Source organism: Pangasianodon hypophthalmus, chromosome 17, assembly GCF_027358585.1.
Source record: "Pangasianodon hypophthalmus isolate fPanHyp1 chromosome 17, fPanHyp1.pri, whole genome shotgun sequence".
NCBI lineage: Eukaryota > Metazoa > Chordata > Actinopteri > Siluriformes > Pangasiidae > Pangasianodon > Pangasianodon hypophthalmus.
Window position 1 is genome coordinate 8,366,339 of NC_069726.1, and position 27,021 is coordinate 8,393,359.

The 27,021-nt window shown below is 37.7% G+C and overlaps 1 protein-coding gene and 1 long non-coding RNA gene across 3 annotated transcripts; one reads left to right on the forward strand and one right to left on the reverse strand.

The window, feature by feature from the left end:
* Nucleotides 1-1,840: 1,840 nt before the first annotated feature.
* On the reverse strand, nt 1,841-19,309 carry zcchc9 (zinc finger, CCHC domain containing 9). Of its 2 annotated transcripts, none has more exons than XM_026944006.3 (6): nt 19,157-19,309; nt 11,587-11,951; nt 11,037-11,184; nt 10,428-10,520; nt 4,314-4,382; nt 1,841-2,721 (listed from the first exon to the last, which is right to left on the reverse strand). In XM_026944006.3, the coding sequence occupies exons 2-6, from the start codon at nt 11,938-11,940 to the stop codon at nt 2,609-2,611; spliced, it is 777 nt and encodes a 258-aa protein (XP_026799807.1). In that variant the 5' UTR covers nt 11,941-11,951; nt 19,157-19,309; the 3' UTR covers nt 1,841-2,608. The 2 variants fall into 2 exon arrangements, with proteins under 2 accessions (XP_026799807.1, XP_053097389.1); XM_053241414.1 differs by having other exon boundaries at nt 2,651-2,721; nt 10,412-10,520; nt 19,157-19,290.
* On the forward strand, nt 19,245-25,520 carry LOC128320950 (uncharacterized). Its single transcript, XR_008304532.1, has 2 exons — nt 19,245-19,339; nt 21,139-25,520. It is a non-coding gene; the product is annotated as an uncharacterized LOC128320950 (long non-coding RNA).
* The last annotated feature ends 1,501 nt before the right edge of the window (nt 25,521-27,021 follow it).

Genomic DNA, 27,021 nt, shown 5'->3' on the forward strand with positions numbered 1-27,021 from the left:
CTGGATAATTTTTAATGGAATATCTACATAGGCATAAAGAGGGTAATTTTCAGCAACCATCTCTCCTGTGTTCCAACAGCATTCTGATTGCTAATCGAGGTTTATTATGTACAAAAGCCAATTGATCATTAGAAAACCCTTTTACAATTATGTTAGCACAGCTGAAAACCACTGTGCTGATTAAAGAAACAATAAAAGTGGCCTTTTTTAGGCCAGTTGAGTATCTGGAGCATCAGCATTTGAGGGTTTGATTATACTCTCAAAATGGCCAGCTCTCAACTCTCTTTTGAAACTCATCAGTCTATTCTTGTTCTAAAAAATGAAGGTTATTCCATGTGACAAATTGCCAAGAAACTGAAGATTTCATACAACTATACTACCCTCTTCAAAGAACGGCACAAACTGGCCCTAACCAGGATAGAAAGAGAAGTGGGAGGCCCCGGTGCACAACTGGGCGTCTCGCATGTCCTCAACTGGCAGCTTCATTGAATAGTACCCGCAAAACACCATTTTCAACATCCGACAGTCAAGAGGCAACTCCAGGATGCTGGCCTTCTTGGTAGAGTTGCAAAGAAAAAGCCGTATTTGAGACTGGCCAATAAAAGGAAGAGATTGAGATAGGTCAAAGAACACAGACATTGGACAGAGGAAGATTGGAAAAAAGTGTTATAGACAAACGAATCTATGTTTGAGGTGTTTGGATCAGAAAGAACATTTGTGAGACGCAGAAAAAAAATTTTTTTTAAATTTGCCGGAGGCGCACTTGTGCCAACTGTCAAGTGTAGTGGAGGAATGGTGATGGTCTTTGTTGGTGTTAAAGTGGGAGATTCATAAATGATAAAAGGGATCCTGAACATGGAAGCCTATAACTCCATTTTGCAACACCATGCCATACCCTGTGCATGGTGCTTGATTGGAGCCCTCCTACAATAGGACAGTGAACCAAAGCACAGCTCCAAACTATGCAAGAACTATTTAGAGAAGAAGCATTCAGCTGGTATTCTATTTGTAATGGATTGGTCTGCACAGTCACTAGATCTCAAACCTACTGAGCTGTTGTTGGAGCAGCTGAACATTATGGTTAATAAAAAGTGCCCATCAAGCCAATCCAAATGATGGGAGGTGCTTCAAGAAACATGGGGTGAAATTTCCTCAGATTACCTAAACAAATTGACAGCTAGAATGCCAAAGGTCTGTAACTGCCAAAAAGGGAGGATTCTTTGCAGAAAGGATTTTTGAAGGACAAAATTCTTATTTCAAGCAAAAATCATTATTTCTAACCATTGAACTGTCTTGACTACATTTTCTGTTCATTTTACAGCTCATTTGATGAATAAAAAAGTGAATAAAAATAAAAATGAGATTTCATGGAAAATGTGAAATTTTCTGGGTGACCCTAAACTTTTGACCAGTAGTGTATATAATATTTATATAAGTAACTCACAGGGTACCGTGAAAACTACAGCAAAGAGAAGTGTATGAGCAGCAGTAAAATAAAAAGCAAGATGGAGCTGGTAAAACTTTCTTCTTTCCTGTTAATGCTTGTACTTTAATTACCCTATAAATTTGGTTGCTAACTAGTAACTGATTGCAAAGAATCTGACAAACTGCTGCTTTAGTAATCAGCTTGCATAAATTTACAGTACATTTACAGTACAGAGAAGCTTGTAATATTAGCCTGCTCTCATTTTCACGCAATAGAGGAGCACAACCTTATAAAACCATCAACAATGAGGACAGAGATCTATTTGAAGGCCTATAGGATTCAAGCTTGCACTCATACCCTAGGAAAAAAATCTCTGCAGTTAAAAATCATTCTAAACATTATCAGACAGAATGCTTATTTGTTTGAGACAGATCTTTAATTGAAGTATTCTGAATCATTCATATGTCCAGGAATTATAAGGAGCATCATAGGTTTAATGAAGCTGAAACACTGATTTAACGTAGATCTTTATCACAAAAAAGCTTTTTAAAGAAGTAAATATATTTGTACATGTAATTGTCAATATAAATTTTATGTTAAATTACAATTGAAGTTGACAGTGAAAATTGACAGGTAAGCTAAACAAGACCTGAGAGGTCGGGGGTGAGAGAAGGAGACTGGTAGGCACTAACTGTCATATCTGTCATCTGTCATATGACATCTGTCATATCTATAGGTCATATATACTCACTGGCCACTTTAATAGTAAAATCTGCTCACTTGCTTATGCATGAAATGGTCCAATAAGGTAATCAAAGGACAGCAGTGCAGTGCATTAAATCATGTGGATACAGATCAAGAGCAACATTTAATGTAAACAACAAACATTAGAACAGAGAAAAATATCATCTCAGTGACCAGCTGTGGCATGGTTGTTGGTGCTGGATGGGCTGGTTTGAGTATTTCAGAGACTGATCATCTCCTGGGTTGTTTCACACATAACAATCAGACTGCTGCTGCCATATGACTGGCTGATTGGATAACTGAATGAATGTGCACATGTACATGTTTTTCCATTAAAGTGGCTGGAGAGTATACATAATACCTGAAAAATCTCCTCCAAAAAAAACTTTGATTTTCTCATAAAACAGAGCCAAATATTTCAGACTTGATTGGCTCTGCTCAGTACACCACCACCTTGACTTTCTTGAGTGACACTTGCGTCACAGGAACGTTGACATCCTCATGATCAGCACTGATCTGGTTGGACAGGCGACCAAGTGTGATGGAATTTGCTACAAGACAGAAGACATTCAAAATACATACAACTTTGTTTCCAAAGTTTAAAAATACAGACATGAATGATCAGAAATCAAGCTAAACAAATACACTATGTGGCCAAAAGTATGTGGACTTCCCAGCCTTCCCAGAACATTGGAGCATGTTATAACAGCAAAGAGGGACCAACTCCGTGTTACTGCCCATGGTTTTTGTTGGCCACATACGAGTGTGATGGTCAGGTGTTCACATACTTTTGGCCATACAGTATACATACAAATGGTATTTTTCTCTCAAACAACTCTTTGCACTTTAGCATAATGAAGACATACCATTTAACTAAATCACTGTTGGGTTTAGCAGATGCTTTTATCTAATCCAGCTGTTTGTGTGTGAGGCAAATAAAACAGATGTGTTGTCTGTACAGAGCTGTTCTGATTACATTGAAGTTTCAGTTGCACATTTTCTTGACCCTTTTGATCATATACTGGTGCCATAACTAACAAAAAGGTCAGTTTGTAGAAAGAGAATAGCTGTTATTCTGGATTTGTGTATTTGTGCCAATTCACCCATACTTATGACAATATGTATACTGACACGAGTTGTCTATACAAAATGAACATGTAATAGTATAGCACAAGGCTATGGATCATGATTATTGGTGTTCTCCACCACCTGGCAATGCACTACCTATTACATATGATGGTGATACCCATACTCAGAGTTAGGGGGAAAACACCCCCCACAAACTACACGTTTGCTCCAATTCCAGTTTTATGAGAACTTTGAGAACACACAAAAAACAAACACACAATCAACTTGTCAATTATCGCCTATTATTAACTGTAAAATAAAAACAGGAAAAAAAGTCTTATTACAACAAAAGGGGCTGTAAACACATTGAAACTCATGGTAAACTCATTGAACAGTAAGAAACATGACAGTACATTTTCATTATAAACCTTTTACAAATCATTTTTCTAATGCCCCTTGTGAAACCATGAATGGTTCCTGACCACTGCAGGAATTCAAAGCAAACAGCACTTTAAATCACTGTCCAATTAACAATTATAACAATAAAATTATTTGTTCACTGTTAGATTTGAAACTTCATTGTAGACCTGTTTAATCTTTTATTTCCTATTAAAAATTGTCAGTCTTTTTTTTTTTTCCCCCTCCCTCTTTTGGCCAAAAAGTGAAAGTGCAATTTTTTTTTACTATACATACCCTGGTAGTTTTTATTCCACATTACTTACTACTATTACACATATGAACTATTTACTATGATACAAAGCAAGGGCACCACATTAGTTCAATCAAGTGGAGAGTTCATCTGATGTTTTTAGTAGGGGGGCAAAAGAAGACTGATTTTTGGCATCTTCCTTCCCCAGTTCCTATAGTTCGGTAGATTCAGGGTCAAATCTCTTTCTCACAACCTTCTGGTGGTCTCATGGGCCACACCCAAGTGCAATCACAGATCAATTCCAACTAACTGAACTCTGCATATGTGAAAGCACCCTAATACTAGACCAACTCACCATAAACATAAATGTAGTTTGTGTCTTCTTTTGCATAAATTCCAAGTAAATTTGAGGGACAACTAACTCACTTGAGGTCTGATGGTCTGGGCAGTCCTTCTGGAAGTGTTCTACTGAACCACAAATTCGACAACAGCCACCTGTGCGAAAAAAACAAACAAACAAAACAAAAAAAAGATGTTATACAGTGGATATAAAAATTCTACACAGCCCTTTTGAAATTACAGGTTTTTGTGATGTAAAAAAATGAAAACAAAGTAAATCATGTCAGATCTTTTTTCATCTTTAATGTGATAAAGCATCCAAAAATTTTCAAGAGATCTAAACATTTAAGGACCTGCAGAGATATCTGGCAAATACTGGTCACTGTCCACATATGACAACAATCTCTCGTATTGTTCAAGTGTGGGCTATGGGGTAGGGTGGCTATGTGGAAGCTCTTTCTTATACGGAAAAAAAAAGAACAAACAGCCAAGCTCAGGTAAATCACCCCAAACCATGTGACATAATGTGCTATGGCCTGATGAAGGCAGAACATTTTGGGCATAACTCTTAAAGATATGTTTATCACCCAAGAGCACCATATTTGATATTGAGGCATAGTAATAGCAGCATCATGCTATGAAGCTGCTTCTCTTCAGCTAGAACTGGGGCTCTATATATATATATATATACACACACACACACACACACACACACACACACACACACACACACACACACACCTATCAACCATAACATTAAAACCACTGACAGGTGAAGTGAATAATATTGATTATCTCATTACAATAGCACCTGTCAAGGGGTGGGATATATTAGGCAGCAAGTCATTTCTCGAAATTGATGTATTGGAAGCAGGAAAAATGGGCAAGCAGGAAAAATGGGCAAGCGGATTAGAGAGACTTTGACAACAGCCAAATTGTAACGGTTAGACGACTGGATCAGAGCATCTCCAAAACAGCACGTCTTGTGGGGTGTTCCCGGTATGCAGTGGTTAGTACCTACCAAAAATGGTCCAAAGAAAGACAACCGGTGAACTGGTGACAGGGTCATGGGCACCCAAGGCTCACTGATGTGTGTGGGAGTGAAGGCTAGCCCGTCTGGTCCAGTCCCACAGAAGAGCTACTGTAGCACAAAATGCTGGCTATGACTGATATGTATCAGAACACACACTGGCCATGCTGACCCCTGTCTACTGCTCAATGCACCTTCAATGGGCACATGAGCATCAGAACTGGATGATGGAGCAATGGAAGAAGGTGGCCCATGCCAAATTTAATGCAAAATTAATGACACACTAAGTAATATTTTACATGTAAACAAATTGTAATTCTTGAAATAGCATCATTATTTTTCAATAGCTCCAAGGCCCCAAGAACTGTTGTCAAAAAATGTCCTGTTTTACTGGTGTATAAATACAGTCACGAAAAAAAAGAAAGTGCACCCTCCTTCAATTCTATGTTTTTATTTATCAGGGTCTGAATAACAATTGTGTGGTCCTCACCAACTTCTATATACAAAAAAATAAAGTCAGCTGACAATAAAATCACAAAAGATTTCAAAATGTATTCATTTTTTCCCAAAAAAACTAAACCAACATTATGAAACCAGGTGGGAAAAGGTAAGTACACTCTTCCTACTTCTTCCTACTAGCAGCCAGGTGTTACTAATACCTCTATAAAAGCATAACTTTTGGCAGTTTTGTGATCTGGAGCACTCAGGTGTGTGTCTACATCATGCCAAGAAGATAGGACATTAGCCATGACCTAAGAGAAGCAACTGGTGCTGCTCATCATTCTGGGAAGGGTTATAAGGCCATCTCCAAACAATATGAAATTCACCATTCTGCAGTGAGAAGGATTGTTTAAAAATGGTGAGCTTTCAAGACAGTTGCCAGTCTTCCCAGGAGTGGGCGTCCCAGCAAAGTCAGTCCATTGTCAGACCATTTAATGCTCAGAAATATCTGCAATGCTACATCATGTGACCTACAGGCCTCTGTAAGCAAAATAAATGTTTATGTTCATGACAGCACAATCAGAAAAAGACTGGAAAAGTATGTCTTTCATGTAAGCGTGGCTAGGAAAAATGAATATGGAGCATGACTTCGGTTTGCAAAATTACATCTAAACAAACCACAAAAGTTCTGGAACAACATCCTTTGGACTGAAAAGACCAATGTGGAGGTGTTTGGTCATCATGCACAGTGAATGAATTTCATTAGCGCCAGTTACCAGATTTGAACTCAATACATATGGGATGTGGTAGAACAGGAAATTCGCAGCATGAATTTGCAGCTGACAAATTTCCAGCAATTTTTCCATCCAGTATTAGTTTGTTATTCCTAATTAAAAAGCTGGCGAGTGTATATACTGGAAGTATTGGAATGGCAAGGCCAATTCTTTTGTTTTTGCTATATACTGAAGACATTTGGGTTTGAGATGAAATGAGATGATATGATATGAGATGATCAATCGGAATTTCAGGTTTAATTTTCTAGATGCATACATCTAGATGTGTTAAACAACTTAGAACATGGTACCTTTGGTGGCAGAGCACCCAATTTCCCTTGCTTGCAATAACTTCAAGCTGGCGACCCACTGACATCAATCTGTTGCATTATTCTTTTCCAGGCTTATACCACAGCTTCTTTCAGTTGTTTTTAGCTTTGAGGGATTTCTTCTTTCAGTCTCCTCTTCAGGAGTTGAAATGCATGTGAAATCTTTGTAGCTCATCTCTGTATTTCTTTGTGAATTCCAATCTGGCCTTCCAATTCTTACTGCTGATGAGTGGTTTGCATCGATTGGCATGGCTTCTATATTTCTGCTCTCGAAGTCTTCTTCAAACAGTGGATTAGGATACCTTCACCCCTGCCCTGTGTAGGTTGTTGGTGATGTCACCGACTGTTGTTTTGGGGTTTTTCTAAACAGCTTTCACAATGTTATTGCCATCAACTGCTGCTGTTTTCCTTGGCTGAACTGCTCAATGTCTTGTTGTTAGTACATCCAGTTTCTGTCTTTTTCAGGACATTCCAAATTATTGTACTGGCCATGCCCAATGCTTGTGCAATGGCTCTGATCGATTTTCCCTCTTTTCTCAGCTTGAAAATGGCTTGCTTTTCTTACATCGACAAAGTACTGGTAATATTACCAGAAAAGCGTTACAAGTATAAACATACATTTCTTATTTGGCAGATGCTTTTGTCCAAAGTGACTTACAATTGAGATGAAGATTCAGATTCAGATGAAGGTCTTGCTCAAGGACCCAACAATGGCAGTTTGACGGTACAGGGATTCAAACTTTCATCCTTCTGATTAGTAGTCCAGAGCCCTAAATGCTGAGCCACATTAGACTGGAACATCACCATATATCAAAAGCTTCTGAATTACCTTCACCTCATACATAGGATTATGAGAAACCCCAAAAGGCCCGAAAAAAAATTCTTTCCTTAATTAAAGGTATCTGTGTCAATCTGTAGAATATGTAGAAGAGAAGGAACTGCTAATGAGCCCATGCACGCCACCTCATCTTATGTCATGGGCATGTATGGCTGCCAATGAAACAGATTTTTTTGTATTTAAACCAGCAGGATGAATTCTGAAGTGTATAGGGCTATATTATCTACTCAGATTGAGACAAATGCTTCAAAACTCATTGGATAATGCTTCACACTGCAGAAGGACAAATGACCCAAAGCATACTTTGAAAGCAACCCAAGACTTTTTTTAAAACAAAAAAGTGCAATGTTCGGCAATGGCCAAAACAATTGCCCGAATGGAATTCAATTGAGCATTCATTTCACTTGATGAAGGGAAAACTGGAGGCGATATGCTCCAAGAACAAGCAAGAAAGCTGCAGTAAGCCTGGCAGAGCCTCCCCAGGAAAGAAATGCTCACACGCACGCTACAACAGACACACCGCCCCGCACTATGGGGATCAAGCATGAAGGCCTGGATCGTACTCTTAATGTATGCCACACATGCACTTGTTCACCTCAGAATATGGTGATGGATAACTCATTTGACAATATACAGTCAGGTCCAGAAGTATTTGGACAATGACAGAGTTTTTGTGATTTTGCCTTTATACACCACCACAATGGATTTGAAATAAAACAATCAAGATGTGATCGAAGTGTAGACTTTGACCTTTATTTTAAGAGGTTCCACAAAAATATTTATTTTACCATTTAGGAATTACAGCCATTTTAAGCAAAGTACTTCCATTTTCAGGGGCTCAAAGCTATTTGGTTAATTGACTGACAAGAAGTTAATTGACCAGGTGCGGTCCATTCCCTCGTTACTTCAAGACAACTGAAGCAGATAAAAGGTCTGGAGTTGATATCAGGTATTGAGTTGGCATTTGGCAGCTGTTTGACTGGAGCTACCAATATGAAGTCCAAGGAGATCTTAATGCAAGTGAAGGAGGCCATCATTAGGCTGAAAAAACAACATAAATCTATAAGAGCGATAGCAAAATCCTTAGGTGTGGCCAAATCAACAATTTGGTACATTCTTAAAAAGAAAGAAAGCACTGGTGAGCTCAACAACATCGAAAGGCCTAGAGGACCACAGAAGACAACTAAAGTGGATGATCGCAGAATCCTTTCCTTGGTGAAGAAAAACCCCTTCACAACATCAACAGAAGTTAAGAATGCTCTGGAGAAGGTAGGCGTATCATTGTCGAAATCTACAATCAAGAGATGCCTTCATGAAAGTAAATACAGAGGGTTTACAACAAGGTGCAAACCACTGGTAACATTCAAGAACAGGAAAGCCAGATTAGACTTTGCCAGAAAACATGTAAAAAAGCCTCCCATGTTCTGGAATAAGATTATTTGGACTGATAAAACCAAGATTAACTTGTACCAGAATGATGGGAAGAGAAAAGTATGGCGAAAGAAAGGAACAGCTCATGATCCAAAGTATACCACATCATGTGTCAAACATGGTGGAGGAAGTGTTATGCCATGGGCATGTATGGCTGCCAATGGAATGGGCTCATTGGTGTTTATTGATGTGACTGCTGACAGAAGTAGCAAGATGAATTCTGAGGTGTATAGGGCTATACTCTCCGCTCACATTCAGCCAAATGCTACAAAACTGATAGGACGCCGCTTCACAGTGTAGGTGGATAATGACCCTAAACATACTGCAAAAGCAACACAAGACTTTTTGAAGGCAAAGAAATGGAATATTTTTCAATGGCCAAGTCAGTCATCTGATCTCAACCCAGTAGAGCATGTTTTTCACTTACTGAAGACAAGACTGAAGGCAGAAAGACCCACAAACAAGCAGCAACTGAAGGTGGCTGCAGTGAAGGTCTGGCAAAGCATCTCCAGGGAGGAAACTCAGTGGAAACTTGGTGATGTCCATGGGCTCCTGACTTCAGGCAGTCATTGACTGCAAAGGATTTTCAACCAAGTATTAAAATTATGGTTATATTTACAATTATGTCACTTTGTCCAAATACTTTTGAGCCCCTGAAAATGGAGATACTTTGTTGAAAATGGCTGTAATTCCTAAATGGTAAATGCCATATTTTTGTGGAACCTCTTAAAATAAAGCTGAAAGTCTACACTTCGATCACATCTTGATTGTTTTATTTCAAATCCATTGTGGTGGTATATAAAGGCAAAATCACAAAAACTCTGTCATTGTCCAAATACTTCCGGACCTGACTGTACTTTCAATCGTTAAGAGCACCAGATTCCTTGGTGTTCACCTGGTGGAAAACCTCACCTGGTCCCTCAACACCAGCTCCATATCCAAGAAAGCCCAGGAGTGTCTCTTCTTTCTGCCAAGGCTGAGGAAAGCCTCACTCTTTCTCTTTCTACTGTTATATCTGACACTTTCATACTAGAACTGTGTACTAGTCGGCGCTATACTTTCTCTTACTGTGCCTATTGTCCCGTCTTGTGCTGTTTGCACATGTTTCCACTGTGCACTTTATGTAGTAATGTGTAGTCTCTTGTAGTTCTGTGTTGTTTTATGTAGCACCATGGTCCTGAAGGAACAGTGTTTCTTTTCACTGTGTACTAACTAGCTATATATGGATGAAATGACAATAAAAACCACTTGACTTGACACACACACACACACACACACACACACACACACACACACTTCCTTCTGGCTGTGCAAAAAAATTTAACAAAAAATGAATTTAGTACTTGTTTAAGGCCACACCTGCAGCATAAAGTCCTTTTGGGTTATCCGGGCAAGATCTGGATAGGTGACCAGTCTTTCCACAAATGAAGCATGTGGCATATGGATAATCACCTGCAAAAACCCCAAAATATAATTTAGTACACAGTGCAATAAAAGTGTTTTTCCAAAGGAAAAAAAAAAAAAAAGAAAACGATTCAGAAAATGCATCAATAATACGCCTGCAGACCCTTAATCAGATAAATAATAAATGACAACACTGCTTGGTGACAAATTGAAGTGACTTTAAATTACATTTGGCTGTATGCGAATGCTAAACAATGTAAAATATGGAAGTCAATCTCCCACAGATCAAACCTGAATAGAGTACAATGTGAACAGCTGTGTCTGGACACTGATTCACTTAGGGGGAAAAAAAAGAAGAAGAAGAAAAAAAAAAACACCAAAGATGGAGGTGTGTTCCACTTAGGACCATTTGAATGACATTTTTAGAATTAGCTTTGCATTAGTTTGCTGCTGGTTTAAAGCCTCTCAAATATCAGATGGAACTTAAATTTGTAACTACAGTTAAAACATTAATTATCACAACATTTGTCTATAACACTACTTAAAAATACTTTACATTCTTACCCATAGCAGGGTCTACTTTAGCTCTGCACCTCTGGATCACATGTTCTGTAGATCCACAACGAAAGCAGATCCCTCTACCCATTTCCTCATCATCAGCTTTTGGGCAGTCAGCCAATCCATGGCCAGGCTTCCTACAGTTAAAGCACACCTGGACATAGTAAAGGGGTTAAAAAAAAAAATCTACAAACAAATAAACATATTTGTATGAATCCATCAAAATTCACAAATGCAATATGCCCTCATGAATAGGGTTGGGTAATATGATAAAAATATCATATGATATGCTAAGACATTTCTATGATATGCAACATGTATCACAATATATAGGTTTCCTAACAAACTGCAACGCAATCTGTAATTTTTTTTTTTTTTTTTTTTACATTTTACAATTTTAAAGATTCAAATGGTAGAAAACTGTTTAAAAGAAAACAGTTATCAATAGAGATCACAATACTCACAATATCTCAGAAAAGTTGACATAATATTGATGTCATGTTATCATATTACCCAGCCCTACTCTCCATCACCATAAATTCCTTAAGCTACACACCATGTTGCTCTTTGTAGCATCCTGTCTCTTTATCCTCCGATTTTCTCTTCTTTTGTTTTTTTTGAGAGCTATTGCTACTACTTCTCTTATGTCCTGCTCCTCTGTGGCCATTCCTCGTCGTCCTTTAGGTAATGGTTGCCTCTTGTGCTTCATATAATCCATGAACCCATTCTTGTCAAGTTGTCTATTTTTGTTAGCTCTCTTTCCATCAGGGCAACAGTGTGATGCATCATCCTGTAAAAGGTTGTCTGAAGAGTTCCCTCTACCTGCTATGCCTGCCCTTAGTTGGCTCCATGATGCAGCATCTGTTGATTTGTGTTTATGGACATTTTTGGCTCTTGCCCAGCGGGTCATAATTTCACTGTCTGGGGAGAGAGAGCACATGATGAATTTAAGCATTTCATTTAAGCAAAATTTAGACCTACAACAATTAATTAATAAACAATATCATATTGATTAATACATAGCAAGCTCACTATATTAACAAAAAAAAATCACTAAAGAGAGCAGGACAAAAAAAAAAAAAAAAAACTGTAGGCAACCCCAGGACTCAAAAGTGGTCTTCTATCCAGTAGTTATACCTCAAACCTCAAAGATTCCAAGGTTTATTGGTAGGGTATAGAGCAGAGCTAACCAAACTAGGGGTCACGACCCCATGTGGGGTTGCTTGATTTACAAATTCGAGATTTTAGGTTTTTCACAACCCTCTTTTGCCTTATTTATTTATTTATTTTAAAAATTAAAATTAGAAATCTCACTCTAACTATAAAAACAGATTTTGTGTTTTGAAATGTTACTGGGAGTCACATTCAATTAAGCCACATTTAAATGAAGAGTGTACATGCTATTTTAGTCTTACACTATCCTGACACACTGCATTAACTTAAGAATTCAGCAATAAGATGGACAAATTTCCCCATCCAACTACCTTCGTAAATCTCACTAGCAGTGTGTCTCAAATTTCATACTTGTGAACTATTCTAGATAATTATTGAGTACCAACACCAACCAGTCTTCTTATTACAGTTAGTGTTTGAATTTAAAAAAAAAAAAAAAAAAAAACTCTCATTTACCCTTCAAACTTAAAAGTTCTGACTTTTTTTTTTTTTTTTTTTTTTTTAAGTAGGGTGGTAAAGGGGTCACAGAAAATTTATAATGTCCATAACCCTGGTATGGGGTAAGGGAAAGTGCAAGACAATACATGTAAGAGCATACAAAAAAATACATATATGAAAAAGTATGTATGTGTCTGTGTATGTTTATGGGCCCTGTGCAAATGAACCATGAGACATATGTGAACTATGTGCTAGTGCTGTGTGTGTGTGTGTGTGTGTGTGCATAAGTGTCCTGTGCAGAGGGGCTGGAGAGGTGATCAGGAGCTCAGGGTTCTGATGGCTTGGAGGAAGAAGCTCCTCCATAGCCTCTCAGTCCTGGCCATGTCACCGCAGAGGCGCTTTCCTGACCGCAGCCATTGGGACAGGCCTTTGTTGGGGTTTGCAGGATCTCGTTTATCAAAGCGTGCGCAGAACAAGTTCCAAATTTGTGCGCAAGACTGCCCGTGTGCGCAAGACTGCCCGTATGCACAAGAATGACAATGATGACAATATATTTATATAGCACAATTAATTACAACTTCCGTTGACCAATGTGCTTTCCAGCAAGACATCAAAAACAACAAACACACAACAAACAAACAGAAAAGTTATAAAATCATACAGCTATCCCATCAGCCATACGCTTTAGAAAATAAAAATGTCTTTAGCCTGGATTTAAAGATATTAAGAGAAGAAGCTTGTCTAATGGATAGTGGCAAGGCGTTCCAGAACCTGAAAATAGGTATTATCACACGTGCGTATACACAGCTATACGCAATGGCCATTGATAAATCCCACACATTCTAAATTGAAGTGCTTGTGCAAGGCCACATTCATTTGCTTAAAGAAACGCCCTCAAACTGCAAGTCTTATTGACTATTTAAACAAAGGTATCTAGCCAAACTAATAGTTTTTAACCACTTTATTTATCATAAATGAAAGCTCCTTTCTTAATTATTGTTTTTTCCTACTTTCCTCAACTTTTGCATTTGATATTATTAAACCTATCTTAGTTTTATATCTAAGTAAATGAATACATTTATTATATTTCTAATCATTAAAAGGAACATTTCTACAGCCTTCAAAGTAGCCTTCAAAATATTTGACATGGAAAATAAAGAAAATTCAGGGGAACAGCACATTAGAGAACCAACAGTCATCCACAAAGTCATTCTGTGGCCCAACTGCTGAGAGATATCCCTTACTTACATGTTTCTTCAAACAGATAAGTCCAGAAACAATCAAGCCTCTTCCAAAGATAACCAATACTTCCCTTAACACTGGCTATGTACCTAAATCTTTTAAACTAGCAGTTTTCAAACCCCTGATTAAAAAACCTAAGCTCGACCCCTGTCAGCTGTCTAACTATAGGCCAACCTCCCCTTTATCTCCAAGATCACAGAAAAGGCTGTAGCACAGCAGCTATGCTCATAACTACATAGGAAAAACATTAATGAAATGTAGCAGTTAGGATTTAGGCCACATCATAGCACAGAGACAGCACTGGTTAAAGTGGTAAATGACCTACTACTGGCCTCTGATCAAGGTTGTGTCCCCTTGCTTGTGTTGCTTGACCTTAGTGCAGCTTTTAATACCATTGATAACGCTACTCTCCTCGATGGACTAGAAAATGTTGTAGGCGTTAAGGGGACGTCCCTCTCCTGGCCCAGATCTTATTTGACTGATTGTTATTGGTTTGTAGATGTAAATGGTGACTTCTCTATGCATACTAAGGTAAAGTTTGGTGTCCCGCAAGGCTCTGTTTTAGGCCCACTGCTCTTTTCTTTAAATATGCTACCTCTGGGCAAAATTATTCGTAAACATGGTATTAGCTTCCACTAGTATGCTGCTGACACACAGTTGTACGTTTCAGCAAAGCCAGATGACAGACACCAGTTATTAAAGTTGAGGAATTCTCTTACTTAATTCTGACAAGAGATAAGTACTTGTACTAGGACCACATGCAGCTAGAAGTAAGCTTTCTGATTACATAATTCTGGATGGCCTTTCTGTTTCATCATGTGCAAGAGTAAAAACTTTGGTGTGATTATTGATTTCAGTCTTTCATTTGAAGCCCATGTAAATAATATTAGTAGGATAGCTTTCTTTCATCTCAGAAATACTGCTAAGATAAGAAATGTATTGTCACTAATGCCTTGCTGTCTCGATGTTCCAGTAGATGCATAAACAAGCTCCAGTTAGTCCAGAATGCAAGAGTCCTTACTAGAACCAGAAGATATGACCACATCACCCCTATCTTATCTACACTGCATTGGCTCCCAATCAAATTTCGTTTTGATTATAAAATACTACTAGTGACTTATAAAGCACTGAATGGTCTCACACCACAGTACCTGAGCGAACTTTCGGTCTTTTATGATCCGCTACCTACTTCGATCAAAAGGTGCAGGCTATTTGTTAGTACCTCAAATAGTGAAGGCTGCAGCAGGGGGTAGACGGTAGAGCAGGGGGTTTCTTACAAAGCCCCACAGTTATGGAACAGCCTTCCAGTTAGTGTTCGGGGCTCAGACACAGTCTGAGTGTCTAGGCTGAAAACATATTTGTTTAGTCAAGCCTTTTGTGAATAGTTTTTTCTTAGGTAAAGAAGCAGGTCTGGTAGGTTCACAGGCATAGAGTGTTGTGGTGAACTGGGATGTTTAGATGCTGAAGATCAGTAGGATTGCTGGGGATGGTGCCACTTGGGGGCCGTGGAGTTGTACTGTGATGGTTCGGGACTGCGATTGCTGTGGTGGCTTTGGAGCTGCGGTTGCCACGAGTACTCCATCAGTGGACAGTGGATAGGTTTAACAAACCGGACTTCTTGTGAAAACTGTGTTGAATTTACTGGTTGCACAATTGCACTATGTATCCATATAGTACACAGTTACAGAAGGGATTTATTTATAATTGCCCTATCCGTTAGCATCCAGATGAGAATGGGTTCCCTTTTGAGTCTGGTTCCTCTCAAGGTTCCTTCCTCATATCGTCTCAGGGAGTTTTTCCTTGCCACCGTCGCCTCTTGCTTGCTCATTAAGGATAAATTCACATATTTACAATTTATTTTGGTTTAAATTAATTTAAATCTATTTATTTCTGTAAAACTGCACAATGTCCATCATTAAAAGCACTATACAAATAAAATTGAACTGAGTTTGATACTTTTTCCCCCTCAAATACTAATGAGCTGTCAGTGAAATGGGTTAAATATAATGGAAAATATCAAGGAGTGGAGAAGTTGCCAGTTGTTTGCCAAACCAAAACTATTGTTGTTTAAGAATAATGTATACTATGTGGTTACATCAGCTCTTGAGGGGTGGGCAATATGACGAAAATATCAAAATATCATGACACTTGAAGATATTTTTACAATGTATCACAATACATAGGTTTGCAAATAAAGTGCCAGCAAAACAGTTAGATAAAAAAAATTCCATATATTTATTTACTGTCCATGAAAAATTAATTTACCACTTAAAAGGTGGAAAAAAATTTAAAACTTTTTTGAATAACTAACTTTTAAACATGTTAAAATGTCAAAAATGTAGAAAATATTAAAATCAAATCAGGTGCTTCATATATTTATAAAAAGTTAAAACATAGTTTCTACAAAAGGTTGTACAAATAAAATAAAATTTGATGTTTTTTCATGTTTTTAAAAACTATCACGATACCTGCGATATCTCTGATACAGTCTGGTCCATAAGTACAATTGACACAATTTTGCCTCTGTAGACCACTATAATTCAATTTTATTTGTACAGTGCTTTTAACAATGGACGCGATCACAAAGCAGTTTTACAGAAATATATAAAACCACCACAATGGATTTGAAATGAAGTAATCAAGATGTGACTGAAGTGAAGACTTTAAACCCCTTTAATTCAAGGGGTTTAAAAAATACATTGCATTAACCGTTTAGGAATTACAGCCAATTTTTACACAGTCCCGCCATTTTCACAGGCTCAAAAGTAATTGGACAAACTAACAATTATAAATATAAGGATTATTTTTAATACGTGGATGCAAATCCTTTACAGTCAATGACTGCCTGAAGTCTGGAACCCACATACATCACCAAATGCTGAGTTTCCTCCCCTGAGATGTTTTACCAGACTCGGCCATTTAAGAACATTCCAGTTCTTTGCCTTAAGAAGCCTTCAGGTTGCTTCCGCAGTATGTTTAGGGCCATTATCCATCTGTACAGAGTGTCACCAGGGGTTTGTATCTTGAGGTAAACCCTCTGTATTTACGTTCATGAAAGTGTCTCTTGATTGTAGATTTTGATAATGATATGCCTACCTCCTCCAGAGTATTCTTAACTTGGCTAGATGTTGTGAAGGAGTTTTTCTTCACCAAGGAAAGAATTCTGCGATCACCCACTTTAGTTGTCTTCCAGGCCTTTTGGTGTTGCTGGGCTCACCAGTGCATTCCTTCTTTTTAAGAATGTACCAAATTGTTGATTTGGCCACTCCTAAAGTTTCTGCTATCTCTCTGATAGGTCTGTTTTGATTGTTCAGCCTAATAATGGCCTCCTTCACTTGCATCGACACCTCTTTGGACAGCATATTGAGAGTTCCCAGAAACAGCTACCAAATGCAAATTCAACATTTAAAATCAACTCCAGACCATTTATCTCCTTAATTTGTCATTAAATAATGAGGAAACTGGCTATGAAACTTCTTATCACTCAATTGTTTTGAGCCTGTGAAAATGGAGGGACCATGTAAAAAAATGGCTGTAATTCCTAAATCCCCTGAATTAAAGCTGAAAGTCTAGTCTTCAATCACATCTTGATTGCTTCACTTCAAATCCATTATGGTGGAGCACAGAAGCAAAATTTCGAAAATTGTGTCGCTGTCCAAATACTTCTGGACTTGACTGTATGTGTGACAATTTCACATAGTCGATATATCATACTGTCGTCAAGCGCTACGCGAAACACTCTGACCTAAATTATTATAAACCATCCGATTTGAAGATCTCTTATGGCTTCTTTTGTTTCATTAAACCATACTCTAAATTGAGTCATATATTGGCATGATTTTTGCATAACTGTTTAAGTAACTGTGTTTAATGTGCAATTCATTTTAAGATGTCTACTACTGACATTGGCGGGATGCTGGAACTGTGCGTGCTTATGTAGTCTATTGCACTGTATTATCTAGGACATGACTGTTAAAGTAGCCACATTTAAATTAAAAAAAAAAAGTTAAATAAATAAATTTATTTTTAATGAGGACATGTTTGGGACATTTGAAATTTTACAATTATTGAATGTAACACTAAACAGTGTAGGCACAATCATTTAGTGGCATAAAAATAATTATAAACTAAATTATAAATTATAATTATAATTGTGAAAATAATAACAATCTTTTTTAATGACACTACTTAGAGCTGTCTAAAGGGATAAAATAACATTGCTAAATACCCCCAATGTTAATTATGAACAGCTCTAACGAACATTTTACACTGCAAGTGTTCTTTTTTTAACACAACGCAGTGTCTTATTTACACTGAAGTTTCAACACTGTGGACAGAGTACTTTTACTCTGTATAGAGTGGGACCATATATGCTCCCAAATGTCCAGAGAACCCTCCTCCAAAAGGCTGGTGTTCAGTCTGGCTTTTTAAATACAATTTTTGGAGTAGGGACTTCTTCCATGTATGATATCTTTTCACCTCATGGTTATGTGGGATGCTTTTAATGGTAGTTGTATATATGTGGCACCTGATGCCTCCAACCCCCCTCAACATTTCCTTTATTGATGTCTTGGGGTTCAGCTGAACCTTTTGGACCAAAGTTCTTTGATCTTTTTTATATTTGCATACAGTTGTTTATACAGATGCTCTTGGTACATTTATTGGAAATTGGTCCTAAAGAGGAACCAGACCTATGTTTTTCTGAGGTCTTGGCTAAGTTGTTTAGATTTCCCATGGTACCAATTCAAAAAGGCACAGGCTCTAAAGGTATGCTCTTTTACCGACACAGATGCCCTCCCATTTAAGTCCTAATTATAACAATTAGCCAGTCAGGAGTTTCTAAAAGTCATTACATCAATTTCGGGAATCTCCAGGCTGTTTAAAGTGACAGTCAACGTGGTGTATGTAACCGTCTGACCCACTGAAATTCTGATATAGTAAATTAATGCAGAATTAAATCTGCCTCTAAAAAGATTGTTCTAAAATTATCTCTGATGTGAGGTATCACTTGCCTAATAATTTGCCTAAAGAAATGTATGGTAACATCAAATGTGTGGAGTTGTGAAAAACTGAGATTGAATATCTTTAACCTAGGTCCATATAAATTTTTGGCCTCAACTGTAGCTACCACAAGCTAATACAACAGTTGCCTGAAAGGTAGTAGGCCTGATATGAAGTTAGTATACAACATGTAGACCTAAGGAAAACATATTAGTTAGGATAAAAGGTATGATGAAAAGGAGAAAGTATTACGATAATAAAAATGCACTTACCAAATTGGAAGTTCACGTGTACTCGTCTCCTTGGTGTCCCAGTAACTACTCACATGCGTCGTGTTCCTACAACTGCTATTTGGTTGCGTGCACAACGTGAAGTACCCGGATGACCTACTGCTTCCGCCGCGGAGCTGTCAGAATCAAAAATGGGGGCAGGCAGCGCGTCGGCTCTTTTTAAGTGTAAGGGGTTTTTTTTCTTTCTTTCTTTATTGTATTGTTACAGTAACATGGTCAAATACAAAGCAAAAAGAAGTCAATTGCATTGTTTAACAGTTAAGAGAACGTGAACTAAAATAATTAACAAAAGGAACAACAGCAATAGAAAAGAACATAATGCTTGGGCAGTTACATGAATTTTAAAAACTTTAGCATTTTTACCGTTTTCATAAGTTTCCTGTTTTGTATTCTTATGTTTGAAAGCGTTTCAAAGTATACCTTTAGATCAGTATTACAGAAGGTAATATATGAGGGTTTTTTGAGTTCCTCTTGTCTTGTGAATGTAAAACTTTGCTAAAATAACTAAAAGATTAATGATGTGATTTTGTTTTTCAGAAAAATTTGGGTTTTGTAAACAAAGTAAAATATCATATGGTTTTAATTGAAGACTTCGTTAAATTTCGTTGTTATGTCCATTTTAAAGTCAATCCAAAATGAGGTACAGAAAGGGCAATAAAAGAATAAATATTCATTATCTTTAACCGATGTGTTGCAAAAGGTACATTTATCACTTATAGTATGGCTATATTTACTGATGGCTGCATTTACTGGATAACACTGATAAATAATTTTGTAATTTATTTCCTTTAATTTATTAGAGATAACATATTTATAAGGTAATGTCCCGATGCTGCGCCATGATGAATGGTTAGGTTTAAGCCATCTTGATTTACATGGATGGTTGGAACCGACAATAAGGGAGTTTGGTTAAAAAGAGTAAAATCAAGAACATTTAACCCACGTTCAGACAATTTATTGACAAGGATATCTCTCTTAATTTTGTGTGGTTTGTTTCTCCAGATAAAGTTAAAATTTTATTATCCACTTGTGAGCATATATTTTTTGGGACAGTAAGTGAAGAGAGGCCTTCTGCTTTACTTAACATAACTCTGCCCTGTATAAACAGATCTCTAATTAATCACGAGTTATATTTATGTATTTTTTTTATACTTTCAATAACAGATTTAAAATTTAAGTCAACCATTGCACTAGCATTTTCAGAGCTCTTGACTCCCAAATAAGTTATCATGTTTTTCACAGGGATATTACAAAGTGGAAAGGTTATTTCTTTTAAAGTGTAAGTGCTGTAGGTTTTAAATGTTGTTCCTTGTTCATTGTGGTTAAAACTACACACGTGACGTTCGAAGGCCTCGAAGCTTGTATAATAAAAAACGAAACATCTCACAGCGAAGCACTGTACCGGAGCTTGATTCGTTTTGCCATAACCACGTGATCTATGACGTCCGAAGCTTCGGTTCGCCTGCAACCACGTGACTGCTTCGTATTCCGATTCAAAAATAGCGCTAGTTAACTTGTTTAACTTGTCGTACTTGTTTAACAACACCTGAGTAAACTGTTAACTTGCTGAACGTTTAAACAAGAAAAAAAACAGTTGCTCTAATCTGGCGAGCTCTTTACTATGATGTCATTGGTCACATGACAATGCCAACATGCGGCAAACTAGCTCATTTTACTTCCGGGTGAATTTCAGTAATCTTTGGATAAAATTAAAGTCTCCTATTGTAAATAATAATATGAACGATTTAAAAGCATAAATAGATAGGTAAGGCTTGAGGAACATAAAATCAAAATAAACAAAATAACCTAAAAAGGACTTTAACAAGAGAGATTTATCTTTAGTTATATTTAGCAAACACATTAGTTAAAGCAACTTTTTTCATTTTTTTTTTCAACTTGAACTTGAAGTCCACATTAGCCATATCTAAAACACATAAATCATACTGTTTTTATAATTTGCTCAGGCCAATTCTGCAGATGTGACTGAAAAAGACAGACATTGAGACAATGGTAAGAATGGTGATTTTGTTTAATTAAACAATTATAAGCCTACTCAGACCAGACAGACCAGCCCCAGTCCTCCATTTATAGGATGGCACTTCTCTTGTTATAATTGAGTGATTAGTTTTATTTGTCTTTATTATTGGGTTTGTGTTTGCTTGCTTTCTTTATTTTTCATATTCTGTTATTAATGGCACAATATAAAATGACTGGGTTTCACAAAATGTCCTTGATGGTATTTATAGTCCTTGACCTACTGAACCAGCTTGAGGATGTGTTTTTAATGGAGTTTCCAAAGCACTTCTGTAAGTTGCTCTGTATAAGGGGGTCTGCAAAATGTTGAAGCAATTTAAACTTGAAAGTATAATGTACATATAAAAGTGCAGTAATACATGCATATTATATGATTTGAAGTCGATCAAGTTGTCAAGTTAGTTAGTATTATGTGTAAATTTACACACAGGAGCAGGATAAAACATTTTTCCAAATTTACAGGATTTTCATGAATACCAATTTAAATTAAATCTGTTGTATCCAGCTTGATAAATGAAGCCCGTTGTCTGTAAAAAGTCCTTAGTGGTCACACCTGCACACTTATTGCTGAGCATTCATATTGCAGCTGAAATGTATATAGGGATGATACATATGCATGGACGAGCATTAATTTATCACTGAATTCACCAATGGTATTGCACTATACTAATTGATAAGTACTCACTCCCGATTTCTTTTAACGATCTAAATTAGTACTAGTATTTAATTCTCTTGCACACTCACACTACATATGTTAAACATGGTACTATCTGTATTAATTTCAAGTCCACTTGTATCCAACTGTATGGTTGCACATTAAATATCACTGACTTTGGGAGGTCTCGCAGGTAAAACGGCAGATTTGATTGGTCCTTCTGACATGAGGACAAAGGACCTGCCCAAGAAGCTTTGAGATAAAGTTGTTAGAAAAAGCTCGTGAGAGTTTAAAAAAAATATTTCAGCAATGCTTTGAACTTTCCTAGAAACTCTGTGAAATCCATTTTAACAAAGTGGAAAAAATATGGCATAACCCAGACACTACCAAATTCAGAAATCTTTCCAAATTGAGCACACAGGCAAGAAAGACAATATCAAATACAGCAGACCGAATACAGCCCAACACCCAGGTAACACCATCCCTACCTCAAGGACAGTGGTGGTAGCATCATGCTCTGGGGCTGTTTATCAGCAGGAGGAAGTGGAAATCTTGTTACCGTCAAGGGAGAACCTGTTCCAGTCAGCCAGAAATCTGTGTCCAGGGTGAAAATTTACATCCCGACAGAACAAGACCCAAAGCACAGGGCAAAACTTAAAAGGAATGGCATGAAAAAAAAAAGTTTTTGTTCTGGAACGACCAAGTCAAAGTCGAGACTTAAATCCAATTGATAATCTGTCGCATGACCTGAAAATTGCTGTCCACCAATGTTCTCCATCTAAATCAGGAGAGTCGGAGACATTTTTCATTGGGTAATGGGAGAAAATGCCAAAATCAAAATATACAAAGCTCATAGAGATATATCCGAGCCAACTAAAGGCTGTAATTGCTGCAAAATAACAGTGCAGTAAGTATTGATTCTGGAAGATGAATACTTATTTATTTTAATTTTACTTCTGTAAAGTGTGGAAACTAAATAAGCATTTCTCTACATGGCAGTCAAAGGTCAGTCAGTAATTAATCATTCATATGACTTGATTTAATAATTTGTTCTAAGTGGGTAACTAACTACCCATTTTAGGTGTAGGTAGACTTTGGTGTGATTTGACAAGAAAGGGTGCTGAGTAGGATGTGAACATTTATATGTGTGTTTTGAACTTGTGTCTCCGAAACCAGTATATAAACTGTTTGTCTGTCTTGGTAGGGAGAGATGAGTGGAGGTATACTGTGTGTGTACACTTATCTCTCTATCTGTAAGATTGCAATAAGGCTCAAGTTATTTGGCATAGATTGTGACGGTGGGCCACCAGTCCACATGCACAAAGCTCAGCACGCTCCTCGCATGACTGCTGGCATGGTGCTGAAAGGACAGCGCCACTTCAACACCACTGTTTTGGACGGCGAGTGAGCACACGACCAGGAGGCGGGGCGAAGTAATAGAACACGGCTGGCAGCTGCTAACGACAATGGCTGCTCCTCATGCTCACAGAGAATCCAAGGGAGTATAAAAGGGGGCCTTGGCTGCAGCATGGTGAGCAGATTCTGTTTCCATACTGATGCTGGTTAACCTCTTTTACAGAAACTGCTGACAGCCATGATGGAACCGTGCCCTCTGCACCACGCTGAGAGCTCTCATCCCTGGCACTCAAGGGAAAGCCCCTGACCTCTCACCACCGCTACCTCACTGCCCACGCCATTACACCTGGCCCACAAAGCCCAGCAAGATGCCCCTCTGCCTCGTCTCAACACAGCCCACAATGCCACAAGCCAGCCTCGCTCACATCCCCTGCATCACCGCCACACCACTTCCCTCTCACTTTCAGAAAATAAACTCAGTGTTTTTGTACTAACGTTGCCTCTGCCATGTCTGTGTTCTGCCATTTGAGGCTGTGAGTTGCTACATAATTTATTGAATTTCTTCTACAGTTTTTGGCATAGTCAGTAGGACTCCAACATTTCAGGCTCAGGTATCATCATGAGGCAGGTTTAAATTGAAATGAATATATTCCATGGTTTTTGAGGAGGGCTTTGTCTACAGTGACAAAATAAAGGTAAGACCAATCTGTGTCAAATAACTGTTTGTGAGGCAGAAAGAAACATTTTTAAATTATCCTGTGTGGATATATGTTCCTTTGTTGAAAGGGATTGTCCTGTGTGGGCTACACATCAAACACTTCACTTTATCTCGTGTGGGTAAACAATATCCTGTGTGAGTATATTGAAAAAGATATATAAAAAAAAGAGAATAAGAAAATAAGAGAAACTGGACGTGACAACCAAAACCATCATGTTGTGTTGGTGGCCACCCTGTGTTGTTGAAATGTGTTTTTGTGTAATCCCTGTTTTGTGTTCTCCTTTTAGAAAAAAGATAACACTTCAAACAAAACACCAACCGTATCTGGACCAATGAAAGAGATGACCAAAGCCAGGGACAGTAGGATGCAGCCCAAATAAAACTATTTTTTGCTTTATCAGGAGGGTTATTTCCCAATGAAGGTACTTATACTAGAGTACTAGAGTGGTGAATTAGTGCAGGGCAAGAATTGAAGAAAAAGGAAATACCAAAAAGGGAAAAAAGTAAATTGCGAAGAATTTCGAAGAAGTGGGAGAGAGAAGCGGAGATAAGACAGAGGAAGTTGGAAGAAGAATTCTCACTGTAGGACTTACAGTATTTGAGATATGAGTCAAAATGTAAAACACTATAGTGACACCATTAGCCCGATCAGGCTCATCTCTCTTGCCTGAGTAGCATGAGGGAATACAATGTACTGACCAAGTTTCATGTCTGTAGGACCTATAGTTTAGTCTGCGAGATCAGTTATAATAATAATAATAATAATAATAATAATAATAATAATAATAATAATGATTAAAGCTGCAAGCAGCATTTTCGGGGCCAAGCACCCAGACTCGGTGAGCCACACATTCACAGACTTGCTACAGTTGTTGCCTAAGCAATCACAGGAAAGCAGAGCTATAACTTTAGGCGAAGACAGTCAAGAGTAATTTGTAGTTTCACTCATATGAATGTTTTGACCATAGACAGTGGTGAAATTCTCTGACTGCAGGAGGAAACGTATAGGATGGATAAATGGGCAGCAGGGTGGCAATACTGCAGCATTGTTTCAACAGGTATCAAGATGATGTAAGCTAAATGTGGTGAAGATTGGACAAAATTTGGAGGAGGAGTATCAAAAATGCCAGTTAGACATAAGCATTTCTGGCATGTTATTGTAACCTTTGACCAGTAGGTGGTGCTTTCACAAAATTTGTTGCATAGCCTCAGGTCATGGTCCCGAAGATGCTTACCAAGTTTTGTGTTATTTCGCAAAGTCATTGCTGAGATACACCCTCATATCCTGTTTGGCGGCTTCACCATCAGATTTGTTGACCATTACGGGCAAACCCTCTTGACTATTCTAAATTATTTTGATACATTTTGTGAGGCTTACTCTTAAGTTGATGTATGCCAAAATTGGTGATGATGGGACAAATTTTGTAGGAGGAGTAGGGAAAAAAAAGATGGCGGAAAATATAAATAAGAAGAAGAAGCAATATAGCTGCAAGCAGTCAAATGGTCTAGGAGGAGTTTGAAAAAGTAGGTTTTTCAGAAAATTCAAAATGGCAGAAAATCTAGTCAGGCAGAAATTGAAACCATGGTGTGGAATCAACTTGGCAAAAGCCAGGGAATCAGAGGAAAAAAGAATTTTGTTTCTAGCCCTTACGGTTCAAAAGTTATTAGAATAAATATAAGTGAAAATTTGACCTGTTGGTGGTGCTAGATGGCTTGAAATAGCAAATCCAAATTTGCTATGATAATATTTTAGACCATCTGTGTGCCAAATTTCATAACTTTCTGATGTACGGTTCTGTGAGCTGCCCTAGACTCAAAAGTGGAAGAAGAAGCAGAATAATAAGAAGAAGAAAGTTGACAATTACAATAGGTGCATAGGCACCTCTGGTACTTGGCCCCTAAATATAGCTGCAAGCAGCAATTATGAGGCCAGGCACTACAGAGGCAAAGTAAGTATCAGAGCATGGTCATGATTTTACATACAGATGTGGACAAATTTGTTGGTACTATTACAGTGCATTGAAACAATGCTTCATTCCTCCTGAAAAGTGATGAAATTAAAAGCAATTGTCTCATGTATACCTGCATGCCTTTGAAAAGCGTTTCAGGATCTTTTAGTGGGCCCTATGGTGAACATGTTTAGTCACTCCTTTGCCACTGGATCCCTCCCCCCCATCTTTAAGAGATGTAAATATTTCTTTAATTTAAAAAAAGCAAGTGCCCAAAAAACACTGCTTCCTACACCTCCTGCCTTTCACTTCTAAATGCAGCTTTAAAAATTGTATCTAAGATCTTAGCCAAATGCTTAGAAAACATTTTACCTAGCATAAAAAATGATCAGACTTGTTTTATTAAAGGTTGTAATTCATTAAACAACATGAGAAGATTGTTGAACATTATTCAGATATGCTAGAAACTAGCATCTGACGGTCTAGTGCTATCCCTGGATGCAGAAAAGGCTTTCGATGGAGTGCAATGCTCTTGTCTGTTCCATGTACTCGAGCAATTTGGCCTAGGTATTCTGTATAATGAACCAGCGTCTGCAGTCTTGACTAATGGTTTTAGATCCAAAAATTATCCTCCTCTAAATGGCAAAAGGCAGGGGTGTCTCCTGTAATTTCTGCTGTTTGTGCTGACAATTGAACCATTGGCTGAAGAGATTAGGCAAGACCTTGCAATAAACAGATTGCAGGTAGGTCATACAATACATAAAACATCTTTATATACACCTCTTGTAAAAATCAGGGGATGTCCCCTCTAATTGCAGATATAATAATTTGTAAGCCTATTATCATCATCTTTCAAGAAAGGGAAGCTTGTGTGAGCTAAAGATATTTTGGCTCACTATTTCCTTTGTGTGGTCCAGGGCCAGATTTAGCCTGTCTTGATTGTGGGTTCGGACAAAATGTCCGGTTGGCACCGTTTACATTCATGCTTGCCAATGAAATATAAAATTTCTCTCAGAATGAAGAACTGCAGGCTGCTTTACGTTTTATTTCAATTTTATTTTACTTCCAAAATTAGTATATAATGTTTCTAGGATAAAGAAGAGCTCTTGTAAAAGAGATTTTATCTCAATTAGTT

What these genes read in the sequence shown, in the direction of transcription:
- zcchc9 (XM_026944006.3), bottom strand. Translation starts at nt 11,940, where the DNA reads ATGACCCGCTGGGCAAGAGCCAAAAATGTCCATAAACACAAATCAACA. An exon ending in ATGCTACAAAGAGCAACATG is followed by an intron (nt 11,185 to 11,586) that starts GTGTGTAGCTTA and finishes TACTATGTCCAG; the next exon opens with GTGTGCTTTAACTGTAGGAA. An exon ending in TAAAGTAGACCCTGCTATGG is followed by an intron (nt 10,521 to 11,036) that starts GTAAGAATGTAA and finishes GGGTTTTTGCAG; the next exon opens with GTGATTATCCATATGCCACA.